The sequence below is a fragment of the Biomphalaria glabrata genome, chromosome 14 (genome assembly GCF_947242115.1).
Source record: "Biomphalaria glabrata chromosome 14, xgBioGlab47.1, whole genome shotgun sequence".
Lineage (NCBI taxonomy): Eukaryota > Metazoa > Mollusca > Gastropoda > Planorbidae > Biomphalaria > Biomphalaria glabrata.
Window position 1 is genome coordinate 32,972,088 of NC_074724.1, and position 18,721 is coordinate 32,990,808.

General features: G+C 39.1%; 1 protein-coding gene across 1 annotated transcript; it reads right to left on the reverse strand.

The window, feature by feature from the left end:
• Positions 1 to 1,452: 1,452 nt before the first annotated feature.
• On the reverse strand, positions 1,453 to 18,353 carry LOC106075752 (uncharacterized). The gene is made up of 8 exons (XM_056009314.1): positions 17,764 to 18,353; positions 13,964 to 14,057; positions 11,785 to 11,963; positions 7,727 to 7,801; positions 5,768 to 5,872; positions 4,915 to 4,980; positions 3,614 to 3,706; positions 1,453 to 2,371 (listed from the first exon to the last, which is right to left on the reverse strand). The coding sequence occupies exons 1-8, from the start codon at positions 17,809 to 17,811 to the stop codon at positions 2,162 to 2,164; spliced, it is 870 nt and encodes a 289-aa protein (XP_055865289.1). The 5' UTR covers positions 17,812 to 18,353; the 3' UTR covers positions 1,453 to 2,161.
• Between the last annotated feature and the right edge of the window lie 368 nt (positions 18,354 to 18,721).

The following is an 18,721-nucleotide window of genomic DNA, read 5'->3' on the forward strand; positions in this document are numbered from 1 at the left end:
AAGAGAGAGGCCGGTCCATTCTTTTACGTTGTCCAGCCAGCTTTACTTGGATGACCCTTTGTGCTCCCTCTACTGTAGTTTTGACGGTGACCCATGTTTTACACTACGACTGAATCAGCTCAACTTTCGGCTGTGTATAGTTGAGGACTTTCTCCATTCCGCCAGCCTGAGTGTTGAACTGTAGAAGTACAAACCCGTTTTTTTACTGCTTTTTTTGTTTCTTTTATCCAGAGGGTTCAGATAAGTTCAGAGGGTTCAGATAAGTTCAGAGGGTTCAGATAAGTTCAGAGTGGTCATATAACTCCAGAGGGTTCAGATAAGTTCAGAGGGTTCAGATAAGTTCAGAGTAGTCATATAACTCCAGAGGGTTCAGATAACTTCAGAGAGTTCATATAGCTTCAGAGGGTTCAGATAACTCCAGAGGGTTCAGATAACTCCAGAGGGTTCAGATAAGTTCAGAGGGTTCAGATAAGTTCAGAGTGGTCATATAACTCCAAAGGGTTCAGATAAGTTCAGAGGGTTCAGATAACTTCGGAGGGTTCAGATAAGTTCAGAGGGTTCAGATAAGTTCAGAGTGGTCATATAACTCCAGAGGGTTCAGATAACTTCAGAGAGTTCAGATAGCTTCAGAGGTTCTTAAGTTCTATATTTCTAATTTACCACCTTGCAAGACTGCGCAGCCGACCTCTTCATTTCAAATATATACAATTTATTTAAAAAGCTGATTGTCTGTTTATCTGTTTGGCACAATTTTAGGTACACACTATTTTCCCCACAAACTTTTCTCTGATCAAATTGAAACTTTTACATAATTATGTGATGCACCTAACAAAGCATGAATCAATCAAAACATTAACCAATTAGTTCAATGATTATATCTCTCCCACCTCCCGCTCTCCAAGTTGAAAATTTGCATAATTATTCATAGTCTTAGAGTCTATGATAATACATGAATCCACACAAAAAATAATTATTTAGTTAATCAATTAGTGATGTAATGGTTAGTTGTATATAGAAAAAAAAAGGTAGCTTATTCCATTCTGTGATAGTGTAACCCATCACCGTTTCAACTCCTCACTTTAGCTTTGTTTTTAGAAATGATTTTTTTTTATATTGCTTCTTAATAAAATATACATATTAAACAAATTAAATATAAAAAAGGAGAAAATTTTTTTTTTCGAATAATGTATTTCTTTTTTTTTTTTTACAATTATAAAAATGTATAGATTTATTAATATTAATATTATTTAGTGTATTTATATTTATCAACTACACTACGTCATGTCATATGATGCAAACATGGGCTGAAAAAAAACTGCGCAAGGTTCTCCAGATCAATATTATTGAGTGCATTTATATTTATTAACTAAATCGAGGCATATCATATTATATTGGCATGGTTCTCCAGATGAATATTATTAAGAGCATTTATATTTATTAACTAAATCGGGGAAATACATTTCTTTATTACTGACTAAACAAATGCATTGTATATCAGCTATATTTCAAGATTCTTCCAGTAACCTAATATTTGAAAATGACAAATAATGTTACTTCTACCCTGTAGAAGGGTCAGCATAGCAACCAAAACCCAGAGTACACCCCACCCCCAACATTAGAACTGGTGAGAACTAACGAGGTGAGTGAAGACTGCAAGATGTATGTCGCAATGTATGTCGCAATGTATGTCGGAATGTATGTCGCAATGTATGTCTCAATGTATGTCGCAATGTATGTCGCAATGTATGTCGCAATGTATGTCGCAATGTATGTCTCAATGTATGTCGCAATGTATGTCGCAATGTATGTCGCAATGTATGTCGCAATGTATGTCGCAATGTATGTCGCAATGTATGTCTCAATGTATGTCGCAATGTATGTCGCAATGTATGTCGCAATGTATGTCGCAATGTATGTCGCAATGTATGTCTCAATGTATGTCTCAATGTATGTCGCAATGTATGTCGCAATGTATGTCTCAATGTATGTCGCAATGTATGTCGCAATGTATGTCGCAATGTATGTCGCAATGTATGTCGCAATGTATGTCGCAATGTATGTCTCAATGTATGTCTCGGTGTATGTCTCGATGTATGTCGCTATGTATGTCGCGATTTGACAGCCTTTAAAGTCACGTAAAAGATTTATTTTTGTTAAATTTCTAAATACTCGTCAACACATCGTCAAAAGACGGGGTTGCTGTGAGGTCGTTTAAACTATTATTCGGCGCGACTACTTCTGGAATGCTTTTTTGACTTTTGTGAGATGTCTTTATCTGCTTTTTGGTTATCTTTCTAAGTGACAACGCTTCTCGGGCCGGTTTCTGTTCTTTGCGTAAGTATAACACAATGGCCAGAATAACTTCAATCATCTGAAATAGAAAACAAAGGACATGACCAAATTAATTGTTTCTAGTGTTCTATGTATGTATGTTATACCCTCAAACGAGCCATCGTATGTATGTTTCCTAATACTCTCAAACAAGACATTGTATGTATGTTTCCTAATACTCTCAAACGAGCCAATGTATATATGTATGTTTCCTAATACTCTCAAACGAGCCAATGTATGTATGTATCTTATACTCTCAAACGAGCCAATGTATATATGTATGTTTCCTAATACTCTCAAACGAGCCAATGTATGTATGTATCTTATACTCTCAAACGAGCCAATGTATGTATGTATCCTACACTCTAAAACGAGACAATGTATGTATGTATCTTATACTCTCAAACGAGCCAATGTATGTATGTATCCTACACTCTGAAACGAGCCAATGTATGTATGTATCTTATACTCTCAAACGAGCCAATGTATGTATGTATCTTATACTCTCAAACGAGCCAATGTATGTATGTATCTTATACTCTCAAACGAGCCAATGTATGTATGTGTCCTATACTCTCAAACGAGCCAATGTATGTATGTATCTTATACTCTCAAACGAGCCAATGTATGTATGTATCTTATACTCTCAAACGATCCAATGTATGTATGTATCTTATACTCTCAAACGAGCCAATGTATGTATGTATCCTATACTCTCAAACGAGCCAATGTATGTATGTATCTTATACTCTCAAACGAGCCAATGTATGTATGTATCTTATACTCTCAAACGAGCCAATGTATGTATGTATCCTATACTCTCAAACGATCCAATGTATGTATGTATCTTATACTCTCAAACGAGCCAATGTATGTATGTATCCTATACTCTCAAACGAGCCAATGTATGTATGTATCCTATACTCTCAAACGAGCCAATGTATGTATGTATCCTATACTCTCAAACGAGCCAATGTATGTATGTATCTTATACTCTCAAACGATCCAATGTATGTATGTATCTTATACTCTCAAACGAGCCAATGTATGTATGTATCCTATACTCTCAAACGAGCCAATGTATGTATGTGTCCTATACTCTAAAAATAGCAATTCTATTTGTATATTAAGTAAGGTTTTCCTTTCAGGCCTTGCGATCTATGGGGCAGAAGGGGCGGTTCGTTTTTCTGCTGGCCACAAGACACCCTCGTTAACCATCTGCCCAAATTTTTTTTACCTTTACATAATATCCACTGCAGCCCTCCAGTCTGAAATGACTTACCTGCAGGAATATAAGGATATAATGTGTGACTTCTGCATAGATTTTGTTCTTTTGAATAACTTCTGAGATTTTGGTGTAACAGCCTGCAGTTGCCTGTAGGGAGCATAGGCGAATTAGAACTGAGACAGTTCAGTGTTACAAACATATACAGATTGTGTCTTTGTGATTAGGAGCAATTCAAATAGTTGGTCTCCTGCAGTCGTAGCACAATCTTTCATCTTAAAGAGCCCTTTTCCATGTGACTTTAAGAGCCCTATTCTGGAGAGACAATCTCTTCCACGTACAAAGCTTGGTCAAGTGACCACCTTTTGCTTTGGAAGTAGAGGAACCAGCTTCCATTCAAAACTATTCAATCGTTTGTTGACCCTAATAGCCACGCCCGCTTGTCCATCTTGATGAAACACTCTTTGAGCGTATCTCAGCCTGTGGCTTGCCCCCTACACCGACGTCTCGATAAGGGGGCGAGAAGACGTTATTTTCCAAAGGGACCATCAATCTATATTTCAAATTGTAGCTGTATTTTAATTATTGAAATAGTAAAAAGATTACTAACACAAAAAAAAAACAGAACTGGAAAAGTGGTTTGAGTGCTGGGACAAGTCCCAAAAAGCCCGTGTAGTCTGGGAGCGCATGAGGCGCCCTGACCGCACTTCCCCGTGGTGGAGGCTGTCCAGGCCTGAGCAAGCTATTATAGCACAGTGCAGCACAGGCCACTGTCCTGTTGGCTCATATTTCTCGCGGCTATGGCCAAATTTTGACTCCCGGTGCCCCCGCTGCGGGGAAGAACAGGCAACCGTGCCTCATATTCTGTTTGACTTCCCCGGACTTGCTGATCTCCGTCTCGACAGGTCTGGGAAACCAAAAATTCTCGACCTGTATGGTGACGTGTACGCACTTCGCAAGACAGCAGGGTTTCTGTCCAGGGCTTTTGCAAGAGAGGATTTGAGCCTCTCAAGCCCTCACTCTAATGGAGTTGATGATGATGATGATGATGATGACTAACACGTCTGTTTACGACAATATAAATGTCTGTTTATGACATTATAAATAATGTTTACGACTATGCAAATGCCTTTTTTACCTCATTATAAATGTTTGTTTGCAACAATGCAAGTTTTAATTTTTGCGACAACGTTAATGTCCATTTGCGTCAATGCAAATGTCAACAGCTCTATGTCTGAAAACGAGCGATCTGGAATCTTCTTACATTTCACACACCTTTTGTTTTTCTTGTTTTCCTTTACGACAATGTAATTGCCTCTTTATAATAATATAAATGACTGGCGCTGAGAATCTCTTACCTTTCTACATACGAACAAGTGTACATGCGTAGCGAAGTCTTTCTCGTCAATCGCACAGCAACGAAACTGTAGAGTTACAACACAAAAAAGACAGCAGCTTAACCTAAGGTTATCATGGAAACCTTTGCTGAAAAAGCAATGTAGTTTCTGCTAGGCAGCCCCCGTCGGATCAAATGAGAAAAATGAATAATTCTATCGGAACGAGGAAAATAATGACGGAGAGAAAGAGTTAAAGCAGGAAAACAGTGATAACAGAAACCATTATATAAAAAAAAGGGGGGGGGGGCTTACACTCATTCAGTATGGGCCTCACATCAATTACGGAGAGGGTAAAACAATCACGTGAGTGAAGCGAAAGCTAAAAAGTATCAGAAAATCAAGGCGCCAAGCCACTGACGAGGAACTAAATATATTAGAGAATAGACATACAAATAAACAGACCTATCGCTTTCGATAAATATCGTCCAATAAAACTAAATAGACATCTATACTTATATCTAGGTAAATTAAAGATGATTTAGTCTACTGATATGGGACGATTTTTTCTTACTATGTTAATGTGTGTTTATAGCTCAACATACATTAAAAAATATTACAAAGAGAGTTTGTGTTTCCACCCAAACTGAAATGGACCCCCCCCCCCCCCCCAAAAAAAAAAAAGGTCAATCCGAGGTTTTCCTTTTTTTTTTTGGTAAGCAATCAGTTTTCAATATTCTCAGCACGAATTCCTAAAGCTATGAAGTCCAATCCTACCTCTAAACACAAGAGACGTGTGCGTGGAGAAAGTGTTGCCCTTTTCAAGGGCCGCTAAAGATAAAAATATAAAGAATGAGCTACTCCAAGTCGAACTTACATAAACCTGAACCAGATTTACAGTCTTGCTAAAGGCATCCGTTCCTTTCTCTTGGTATTGTTCTTTATATTTACTTTTTAGAGTTGATATGATATTTTGATGAAGCTGTTTTAAGTCAAAAAAAAAATTACATAGTAAGTGTTGATGAATTATTTTTTTATAGCAAAAGCGTAACTATAACATTTTTTTCTGTGTTTACTAATGCCCAACCTGTGACCGCAGTTGTACATAAATAATTGTTCTCTTTACCCAAACAAGAAATTGCAAAGGGACATTCACCTATCTCAGGGCGTAAAATGCCAGAAGTTAAAAAAATTTTCTATTTATAAATAAATGAAACACGAAGGATTAATCAATTTGTTTGAATATCAATATAAATTTATATTCATCAAACTTAAAAGTAATGTAAAGTTCCCCTTCCAGTTTACAGGGCAGACGATGTAATCTGTTTGTGTGGCCCACGGTTAATGAGGGCGTCATGTGGACAGCACAACGACCTTTACTTTAACCGAACTAATGTTAAGTACCCATAAAAGCTGAGTGGACACAGAGGCACCCTAAAGATCCCGAAATGTAAAAAAAAAATCCCAGTCTTCACCAGGATTCGAACACTCCGGTTCGTAAAGCCAAGCGCAACTACATCAAACTTGACGTTATTCATTTTAATTTGTGTAACTTACGTTAGGGAGAGGGGGGGGGGGCGTTATTCATTTTAATTTGTGTAACTTACGTTGGGAGAGGGGGGAGGGGCGTGGAAGGTGAATTGTAAAGCTCTTGATGTCCGTACCGAGAGATCTCGGGTTTGAGTCTCGCTGAAGACTAGGGTTTCGAACTTCATGATTCTTATGACGACCCTGATGCCACCCAACCTTAACTCTTTCTCTCCTAATCGACGATACCATCGTTGATTTGACCTCATTAAATGAAATAAATGTTTAATTTTAAGACCATCACTTTATGCTATATAGAAAGAGCATGCATTCCCCTTTTGATTCTCCACCAAATACAACATTCTCTGTTCACAACAAAGCCATTGAAGCTTCATCATTACATGGTAGTGTGTCACAGTCTTAGTTGACATTGCATGATCTAAAGTTCACGTCATGTTAAGAGTTTAAAAGACACGTGGAATTCCTGATGTAGAAAACAGGAAGTAGAATGAATAAAGTTGACTTTGAGTTCAGTCAAGTCAGTAAGGTCTTGCTCCCGGTCCAGGAAGGTTGGACGTTCCCTCCTGGACTGGTGGATATGTATGCATATAGCATGAAAGTCGATGGACTAGTGATTGTTGATTAATAATATTTGAGAGTTGATTTCATTATGTGCTTATTGGATATTAAGGTATTATTCGTATTTCAATGGATATCTATAGTTGAAGCTCCAGTGTCACTAGTAGTAATTGTTCTTATTGTTACCCGCTGAGATGCGGACGTGATTGATACATTTGATACCGCTGCTATGCGGATAGGATTGTTTATTATTTCTTGACTTGTAGCACTAACAAGGAGTGCAGTGTATTATTATTATTGTAGTAAAATAAACTTCAAACTTGTAGCACTAACAAGGAGTGCAGTGTATTATTATTATTGTAGTAAAATAAACTTCATGTTTGTCTGCTGAAATGAGCTTCAGTCAGTCTATAATATTTGTCTTGTCACGTGTCTAGAGTACTTCAGGAAGCAAGAACTCAGTATTACACCATTCAACGTTCATTGACATAGTGAAATAGTCATGACTAAAACGAAAAATTCCGTCGAAATGTGCAAAAATTATTACGGAGAGAAAGAGTTCATGGGCACATGGCATAGTTTGGGAAAGCAAAAGCGATCGGTCGTTGTGCTGGTCGCGTGACACCCTCGCCAATCATCGGTCACAGAAACAGACGACCTTTACATCTTCAGCCCTATGGATTGTAAGGTCTGAAAGGATTTCATTTTTACTTTTTTTTTTTAAACTTACCACAGAGTTTGTTTTGCAGAACAGTATAAATGCAACCAATTGAGCGACTATCAAAATGTTCAGGGCAAAAACATACTGAAATAGGAATCATATTCTAGTTCATATTATGTTCTTGGTGTGTTGATGTGTTGTGTTGTGTTTAGCAGTGTTGGCAGAACGCCTCATCAGGAGAGATCGTAACAATATTAATAAGTAAAGATGAGATAAGTAAGATAGTATAAAGAAAATAAGATGAGGAAAAAAAATAAGATAAGTAAGATAAGTAACCAAAGTTGTTGTGAGACAAGGCTGCCTACTGTCACGAGCTCTTTTCAATGTCTTCCTTGAAAGGATGGAATGGAAGATGCTCTCGAGGGCTACGAAGGTTCTGTAAGCATTTGAGGAAGAAAAGTTACTACTGGTCTAGTAGGGACAGAAGAAGAACTAGCTGACTTGGTGATGCGCATAGACAAGACTTACGCAGCATATGGTATGTAAATCAGTGCCGAAAAAAAAACACAAATTATGACAGATAGCCAACAGGGCTTTAAAAGGGGCATCATAATTGGTATCGAAAAGCTGACAAGTGTCAGTAGCTTTAACTCTTTCTCTCCTAACTGACGATACCAACGTTGATTCCACCAGAATGTGGTAAATAATTACAGAGAGAAAGAGTTAAATACCTTGGAGCTGTTGTCTCAGATGAAGGAACCAAAACTGAACTGCTGGTCAGAATTGCACAGTCTACAGCAGCACTTGCAAAACTCAAAATAATCTGAACAGATAAAGGCATAGCACTGATACAAAAATCAGACAGATTCGCTCCCTGGCCACGGCCACATTCTTATATGGATGCGAATCTTGGACGCTGACTGCAGATCTCGAGAAGAGGATCCTAGCAATTGAACGAAGATCTTAGGGGTCACATAGACCGCGTCACGAATGAAGAAATAATAAACAGGATTAGTACTGCGATTGGACAGGCCGGTCAGTGAATGAAATTCTACCCAAGGCAAAGAACTGAGACGAATGGAGCAAGACAGTTGACAGTTCTTCAATGGTGCCCCAACGGTCCAACAGACTAAGAGATAGGTGAAGAAGTAAGATGAGATAAGTAAGCTATGATAAGTAATATATTATAATATAATGTGATAAGATAAGATATGATATTTGATATTTTGGTGCTGTTGTTTTTTGTTGTTTTTTTTTTGTTGTTGTTTTTTTTTTGCACATTGGCACACTTTGGGCCATGTCGTGCCCATAAACTCTCAAGGATTATTCCCCTATATAGCTCAAGAGCTAAATGTTACACAGCCAAGTGATTAAAAGCAAGGTCCACACACAGCACAGATGGTTGAAAATTTATGTAACACAATAAAAATCTGTTGTAAATATTATATACTCACAATTGCATTGCCCTGTCATAAATCAAACCTTCTTAGTCAACCCCACCTCCCGGATGAGTTAAAGATACTTCCTAGTCAACTCCACCTCCCGGATGAGTTAAAGATACTTTCTAGTCAACTCCACCTCCCGGATGAGTTAAAGATACTTCCTAGTCAACCCCACCTCCCGGATGAGTTAAAGATACTTCCTAGTCAACCCCACCTCCCGGATGAGTTAAAGATACTTCCTAGTTAACCCCACCTCCCGGATGAGTTAAAGATACTTCCTAGTCAACCCCAGCTCCCGGAAGAGTTAAAGATAGTCAACTCCACCTCCCGGAAGAGTTAAAGATACTTCCTAGTCAACTCCACCTCCCGGATGAGTTAAAGATACTTCCTAGTCAACCCCACCTCCCGGATGAGTTAAAGATACTTCCTAGTCAACCCCACCTCCCGGATGAGTTAAAGATACTTCCTAGTCAACCCCATCTCCCGGATGAGATAAAGATACTTCCTAGTCAACCCATCTCCCGGAAGAGTTAAAGATAGTCAACTCCACCTCCCGGAAGAGTTAAAGATACTTCCTAGTCAACCCCACCTCCCTGATGAGTTAAAGATACTTCCTAGTTAGCCCCACTTACCGGATGAGTTAAAGATACTTCCTAGTCAGCCCCACCTCACGGATGAGTTAAAGATACTTCCTAGTCAACCCCACCTCCCGGATGAGTTAAAGATACTTCCTAGTCAACTCCACCTCCCGGATGAGTTAAAGATACTTCCTAGTCAACCCCACCTCCCGCATGAGTTAAAGATACTTCCTAGTCAACCCCATCTCCCGGATGAGTTAAAGATACTTCCTAGTCAACCCCAACTCCCGGATGAGTTAAAGATACTTCCTAGTCAACCCCATCTCCCAGATGAGTTAAAGATACTTCCTAGTCAACCCCACCTCCCGGATGAGTTAAAGATACTTCCTAGTCAACCCCATCTCCCTGATGAGTTAAAGATACTTCCTAGTCAACTCCACATCCCGGATGAGTTAAAAATACTTCCTAGTCAACTCCACCTCCCGGATGAGTTAAAGATACTTCCTAGTCAACTCCACATCCCGGATGAGTTAAAGATACTTCCTAGTCAACCCCACCTTCCGGATGAGTTAAAGATACTTCCTAGTCAGCCCCACCTCCCGGATGAGTTAAAGATACTTTCTAGTCAACCCCAACTCCCGGATGAGTTAAAGATACTTCCTAGTCAACCCCACCTCCCGGATGAGTTAAAGATACTTCCTAGTCAACCCCACCTCCCGGATGAGTTAAAGATACTTCCTAGTCAACTCCACCTCCCTGATGAGTTAAAGACACTCCCTAGTCAACTCCACCTCCCTGATGAGTTAAAGATATTTCCTAGTCAACCCCACCTCCCGGATGAGTTAAAGATACTTCCTAGTCAACTCCACATCTCGGATGAGTTAAAGATACTTCCTAGTCAACTCCACCTCCCGGATGAGTTAAAGATACTTCCTAGTCAACTCCATATCCCGGTTGAGTTAAAGATACTTCCTAGTCAACCCCACCTCCCGGATGAGTTAAAGATACTTCCTAGTCAGCCCCACCTCCCGGATGAGTTAAAGATACTTCCTAGTCAACCCCACCTCCCTGATGAGTTAAAGACACTCCCTAGTCAACTCCACCTCCCTGATGAGTTAAAGATACTTCCTAGTCAACCCCACCTCCCGGATGAGTTAAAGATACTTCCTAGTCAACTCCACATCTCGGATGAGTTAAAGATACTTCCTAGTCAACCCCACCTCCCGGATGAGTTAAAGATACTTCCTAGTCAACTCCACATCTCGGATGAGTTAAAGATACTTCCTAGTCAACCCCACCTCCCTGATGAGTTAAAGATATTTCCTAGTCAACCCCACCTCCCGGATGAGTTAAAGATACTTCCTAGTCAACTCCACATCTCGGATGAGTTAAAGATACTTCCTAGTCAACTCCACCTCCCGGATGAGTTAAAGATACTTCCTAGTCAACTCCATATCCCGGTTGAGTTAAAGATACTTCCTAGTCAACCCCACCTCCCGGATGAGTTAAAGATACTTCCTAGTCAGCCCCACCTCCCGGATGAGTTAAAGATACTTCCTAGTCAACCCCACCTCCCTGATGAGTTAAAGACACTCCCTAGTCAACTCCACCTCCCTGATGAGTTAAAGATACTTCCTAGTCAACCCCACCTCCCGGATGAGTTAAAGATACTTCCTAGTCAACTCCACATCCCGGATGAGTTAAAAATACTTCCTAGTCAACTCCACCTCCCGGATGAGTTAAAGATACTTCCTAGTCAACTCCACATCCCGGATGAGTTAAAGATACTTCCTAGTCAACCCCACCTTCCGGATGAGTTAAAGATACTTCCTAGTCAGCCCCACCTCCCGGATGAGTTAAAGATACTTCCTAGTCAACCCCCTTCTCCCGGATGAGTTAAAGATACTTCCTAGTCAACCCCACCTTCCGGATGAGTTAAAGATACTTCCTAGTCAGCCCCACCTCCCGGATGAGTTAAAGATACTTCCTAGTCAACCCCCACCTCCCGGATGAGTTAAAGATACTTCCTAGTCAACCCCACCTTCCGGATGAGTTAAAGATACTTCCTAGTCAACCCCCATCTCCCGGATGAGTTAAAGATACTCACGTATAGGTAAAAATATTTCCTGAACGTACACCACTGTTCGAAGAGAGAAAGGACACACCCTAAGAGGCTGATAAGGAACAGAAACAACCCAAGGTAGATAAGACCTAAACCAAACTCGTACATAAAAGGCAACGATAATATTTCATCTTCAGATTTCGGTAGACTGTAGAACATCGAATCTGTCGGGGAAGAAAAAAAAAACAACCATATTCCAGATTGAGAACAAAAAACATATTGCAGATTAAAAAAAACAACAACCATATTGCAGATTTTCTTACAAGGACCCAATAAGTAAAGTAAGATCAAGTTCCCCTTTCAGACCTTGCTATCAATAGGTCAGGTTTGTTTGTCAAATGTTTTACATGTTTCGGATGTTCCTTCAGAGTTGAAGATAGTTTACTTCCTAGTCCAAGCCTCCCGCAGGACGACCGGGGATGGGAGCGGACAGGGTTTGAACCCTCGACCGTCGATAAATCCGAACGACAGTCCAGCGCGCAAACCGCACGACCAGACCAGGTGATGTAAAGGTCATCTGATTTTTTTTGTAGCCCACGGTTACAAGAGCTGTCCTCATTTTCCCCAACTAAACCCAGGTACCCATTACAGCTGGCTGGTCTCAGAGGCGCCCTGTAGATCCCGAAATTAAAAATCCCAGTCGTCAACAGGATTCGAACGAAGCACCCTAGGTTCGGAAGGCAAGCGCTTTACCTAACCCTAACGCCTCCTTGGAATGCTGCTCTATTCATCAAGTTGAAGAAAAAAAAGGTTTCTATTATCTTATGCATAAGCCAGCGGCAATAGATGACAGTAAGACTCATCTAGACTAAACCTTGGAAATGCTTCATCAAAGTTAACTATGCCTTCTACGTTTTTATATTACTTCTGGCCGTCAGAAAAGCAAAAATATAAAACAAGCAAAAATATAAAACAAGCAAAAATATAAAACAAGCAAAAATATAAAACAAGCAAAAATATAAAACAAGCAAAATATGAAACAAGCAAAAATATAAAACAAGAAAAATATATAACAAGCAAAAATATAAAACAAGCAAAAATATAAAACAAGCAAAAATATAAAACAAGCAAAATATGAAAATTAAGAAACAACAACTTTTTTTTTAACTTTTAAGTGAAGGGAGAGCAGAGCAGAATTGCTGCCATACTTCTCTATATTGAAAGTTTTATGAACACTAAATGATCAACAATTTAGTTAAAACATTTTTATTGATTCGTGTGTTGTCATCAACTATTAATAATTTTGCGAAATTTCCACTTGATCCGAGAATGGGGAGTGGGAGAAAAAGAGTGTAAAAGAATCCACCCAGGATTGACACAGGAAGTGTAAAGATCATCAATTTCTGTGGCCTACGATTAACTATGGTGTCATGAGGCCAACACAACGACCAGCCGACTTTACTTTTCCCCAACTAAAGTCAGGTACCCTCTAGAGCTGTGTGGACTCAGAGAAACGCTAAAAAACACGGAATTAAAAATCTAGTTTTCATCAAGATTCGAACCCTAGAATCTCCGGTTAAGGATCCCAGCGCTTTACCACTTAGCCATCGCGCCTTTTGAAGGGGAATGACTCAGGTTTATATATTTTTAAATATTTTCTTGGCGGTTATTACGAATTTGTTGAATGTTTCTTTACATACCAAAATAGGATAATAACATGGACCACAGCGTATGACGTGTGTTCAGAATTATCTTAAAAGTCTTATGGGTAAAAACTAGATAAGATAAGTTGAACTGTCGGACTGAGTTGTATTGAGACCAATCGCCATAGAAGGACTAAACCCTAACCTGCAACGTCGCAACATGTGGGAAGTTTAGACCAATAGCTCGTTGCCATTTCACAGGTCTATAGATAGATAGATAGATAGATAGATAGATAGATACATATAAGTAGTCAAGTTCTCCCTTCAGAACTTGCGATCTATAGGTCATCTGTTTCTGTGGCTTAATAAGGGTGTCATGTGACCAGCAAAATGACCAACCGCCTTTAGTTTTCCCCAACTAATGTCAGGTTTCCAATAGAGCTGGTTGGGATCAGAGGCACCCTAAAGATCCTGAAATAAAAAAAAAAATCCAGGATTCGAACCTGGGACCACCCGGTTGGGAAGCTAAGGTTTCACACTCAGCCACCGCACCTATGCATAGATAAATAGATAATAATTACCATTTTTACTAACAGAGTTGAGAGCAGGTGCCAGGAAATAGCTGGGCACCAGTGCAAAGAAGAAACCAGTAAGCTGTAACAACAAACCAATTAGCTGTGAACAGAAGAAAGAAACAAGCTAAATACAAGAAATGGGAAGAACTCCACACTACAACTATATCTCTAAATAATGCAAAAGTCGTTTCCCTTATTCCTAAATTCGAGATAAATTATTAATTACCAGTAATCTATGGATTGGTTAATTTTTTCTTATCGATTCATGTTTTGTTAAGTACGATAAATAATTGTTAAGAGGTCCAACTTGATACGAGAATGGGTGTGGGAGAAATAACGTGCACAATTATGCAAGGGGGACAAACCCCCACATATTTAGCCTTATCTCTGAATACGCCAACGAATATGTTTGAAAGGTTTCAATTTAATCCTAGAATGAGTGTGGGTGAAATAGTGTGTTTAAGCGTTTTACCAGACAGACAGACAGACAGACAGACAGACAGAGTGAGTTGATATAAGTTTTTTTTTTAAAAAAAAAGGTCAGAGCTCATTATATTACCAATATGTTTTAACAACAAAAACAATCTATGAGAATCTGGTTAGTGTTACAAATCGAATGTTCGATCTTCTGACTTGAGCAATGTTCGAACGTATCCAATCAACATTGATTTTTACACACGAATGGCGGGATAAGGTGAGAATTGTTAATTTAGTATGGAGGCATGCTTCTAATAAGAGACATGATAAGAAAAGCTGAGATTCTAAGTAGTTAATAAGAGAAGGAGAAAAAATCAAGTAATATAAACAAACATAATAATTTTAAACTTCATTCCTAACTTAAGTTTTAATTATATACTTAACTAAACAAATGCATGTGAGACATGGAAGTCGAAATGGAGAAAAGACTAAATGTGGCTAAACAAAAATGGCTAAGACTGATTTCAGGAGTCAGTTACACAGATCGGGTCTCAAACAAGGAAATCCTATCCTGGTAGTCGACCCTTAAAAAGGTTGTGACAGAGCGTCACATGAGGTTTGCAGGGCATGTTCTCCGACAACATGAACTACGCATACAAAGAGTTGCGAAGACATGGAGGACAATAGGAGGAAAGCTTAAACAGAGACGTCCTCGTATTACCTGGCGCCACACTTTGATGGAGAAGCTCAGAACAGTGGACACCAGGTGGGAAGAGGCTTCAGACATTGCCAGGGGCAGATCTTTGTGTAGATAGCTTGCGGCTCAATGCGTCGAACGGCGCGGAAAGATCTAAGTCACAGTAAGTCTACATGTCTGGTAGTTAGCTATATATTGAACATTTTCTAAAACTTCTTAATAGCACATAGTTTTATTTATTCACGTATTGTTTTCAACTCTATCACTCATTAATGAATTAAAGTTGATTAGCATTTATTGACAGATACTACAAGGTAATCTGTCTAACTTGTTTGTCGATGTACAATATATAATTGTATAGTGTACTCATTTTTAAGCTCTTAAAGGTAAAGTGCAATCTGGCTTGTATAGAGGGTAGATGTATGTGTCCATTTAATTCACACCATCGAATGGTCATCAGGATCATCATCATCAAACTCCATTAGAGTGAGGGCTTGAGAAGCACTCTCTTGCAAAAGTCCTGGACAGAAACCCTGGTGTCTTGCGTTGTGCATAAATGTCCCCATACAGGTCGAGAATTTTTGGTTTCCCAGACCTGTCGAGACGGAGATCAGCAAGTCTGGGGCAGTGAAACAGAATATGAGGCACAGTTTCCTCTTCTTCCCCGCAGCGGGGGCACCGTGAATCGAAATTTGGCCATAGCCGTGAGAAATATGAGCCAATAGGACAGTGGCCTGTCCCGCACTGTGCTATAATAGCCAGCTCAGGCCTGGACAGCCTCCACCACGGGGAAGTGCGGCCAGGGCGCCTCATGCGCTCCCAGACTCCAAGGGGCTTTTTAAGAATTGTCCCAGCACTCAAACCACTTTTCTATTTCAGATTTTTGAAGTATAGGTCATCAGGATCGTGTTTTTAAAGGCCATAAATCACTTTCCCGCCCTGACGTTTACGGCCTGATACAAAGTGACTAAGAACATATCGTAAGTAATTACAGTAATAACCTAGAGACAGGGGCGGACTGTCTATATGGGCATTTGGGCATATGCCCGGTGGGCCGGTACCCAAATGGGCCGGTAGGGCCACCGAAATGGCCTGATCGAAGTCATTATGGCACATATCAAGTTGTTAAATGTTTTATAATATTCTTATTATATTACTATTATTATTATTATTATAAAAGGACCTCTGAGCGTCGTGTTTAAAAAAGTCCTTCATAGGCATTACAGTGTAATACTATTTTAATGGAACACATTTTCCGAAAATAAAATGTAGACAGTGCTACTAGTAGGCTTCATCTTTTTAGGTCCTACATAAATGCTGATTTTAAAAGACGCTTTATTGCTTATAAAGATATAGAGTTCACTGTATGCATGCATATCGATACAGTATCAAACTTAACAATGATTTTTAAGGACCGAACACCTAGAAATGGATGCCCATCACATGAAAGAGAATTTGTGGGCCGAATTTTATAGAAATGCCCGGTCCGATTTTGACACCCAGTCCGCCCCTGCCTAGAGATACTTGACACTCCCGAATTATTAAGAATATTGTTATGAAATCAAGACACACAACGCAGTAGTACGGTTGGAAGTTAATACGCAAGGAGAACTAATTCAACAGTAATATTTATTTACAGTATGCCGTTTATCCATTGTGGCTTAAGAATGGTCAATGTCTGTCAAAAAAATTCAATATCAAGGACTAAACAAATAAGGAGTAGGGGGTGTTTAGCTCTGCCTTTAAATATAGCCCTGGTCAGTGTCTTTTACGCCACATCTGAGTGTCACGAGTCAAGTCTGTGACCTATTTCGACCAGTTTCTAGAAGCTCGAGTTCAAACCAGTGCAAGTGTCCAGCGTAAACAAGTTAATTTTAGGTATCCAATCAAAGAAAGGGGTTAAGGAAAAAATAGCACACGTCAGCTTCTAGAAGGTCAAAGTTACTAAAATAATTATCTGAGAAGGTTCCATGATTCTGGAATGTACGATCAAAGAAAGTATAAATAAGGGGAAAGTCAGTTAGTCGGGGTCCTCGCTCGGTCCTCGCATAGTAGTAGTTCTTGTAGAGCGATGGTCCTCGCTCAGTTCTTGATTAGTAATAAGTTTTGTGATATTAGCGGGTCCATTAAGTAAAGTTTTAGTAGTTGAAGTTGAAGTTATACTAAGTGAAGTTTTATGTATCTTTAAGTTTTATTTATGAAGTGTCAAGTTGTTATTGAATTAAGAAGTTAATTTGATGTGAAAGTTGAAGAAGTTATTAAAGAAGTTTGAAGAAAATACAGAGAGATGTTTCTTTCTTCATTTCATTGAATTGTCAAGTTTAATCATATAATCCCCGGCAAGTGTGATGGTCATTTCATATGAATTCATCAAATTATTAATACAATCCTTCGGCCAGTTCATCACACTGAGCCTTGTACTTTTATCTACATAAAAATTAGTTACAGGCTTACTGGGCTATGCAATCTCGCAGATTGTGTAGCAAAAGTTCATTCGTGTAGGTGTGTATTCTATAGTCCAGCCTCCTAATTGTGATTAGTATGCAAACTTGATTCCCGTGTAGAGGCGTGGCTTGTAGTCCAGCCCCTATATTTATTATTTCTAGATTCTACCATCATTATAATTATTAAATATAATAAAGAAGAAAAAGAAATGAATAAAGAATCTTGAGATCTATAGAAAATAACTTACAACAAACAACGTATTTATGAACAAGAAGATAAATTTGGTCCAATCCATTCTTATCAAACTATATTATAAGAATGTCGAAGTCTGAAAATAGAAATAGAAAACTACACAGGCTTGTGTTGGCTGTGAGTGTGTGACTTTGATTTCTCTGTCTTAAAAAGGTAACTTTTAAAACAACAGGATGTTGACATAATCATATCTTTTCGCGTGAGTAGATTCCCTTTGCGGAAGTGTATCTTATTCAATGAACTATCAACTGGTTTCGAGATTATAGTCTCTTTAAGTTACAAAAATATCTAGGAATACATTGTGAAATTGAAAATGCAATGCTATTAATTAAATTCTTATATAAATACTCATACTGGTTTAAGTTTAGGCGCCAGTTGCTCCCTCTTACCCCCTCATGTGTCGGAGGTAACGGTTCCGCCAGGCTCAGTATCTGTACCACACGTGAAGGCCAGGAGTTGGACTGGCTGTCAGGGGCTATTTGAGACGCATGCGCCCAAACCAGTAAGCTTCGGGCAGGAGGGGCTCGTTAGCTTTGGTTGGCTACCCATCTAGGAGAAGGAAAACTCTGAATCCAAACCTTCGCTGGTTTGCGGCTATACCCAAACGCGGGAAAGGCCTCGGGAGACAACCATTATATAATACAGACGTTACTTCAAAAAAGAAGATGATTACGTCCTACGCGCATGCATTTAGTCATGCATATTAACCAATGACTTAAATTCTGCCAAGTCACTGGTTTTCCTGGCTAGCTCAGGCAACCCATTCCATGCTCTAATAGCACTAGGGAAGAAGGAGCATTTGTACAAATTTGTCCTAGCATATGGGACGAGGAATGTGCCTTTATCTTTGTGTCTTTCAGAGTAATTTATTAAATTTTGTTTTTGTATTTAACGATTATGTTTTAGTGTTTTATGTCTAGATCTATTATAAATTAATTGCACGATTGATTCGA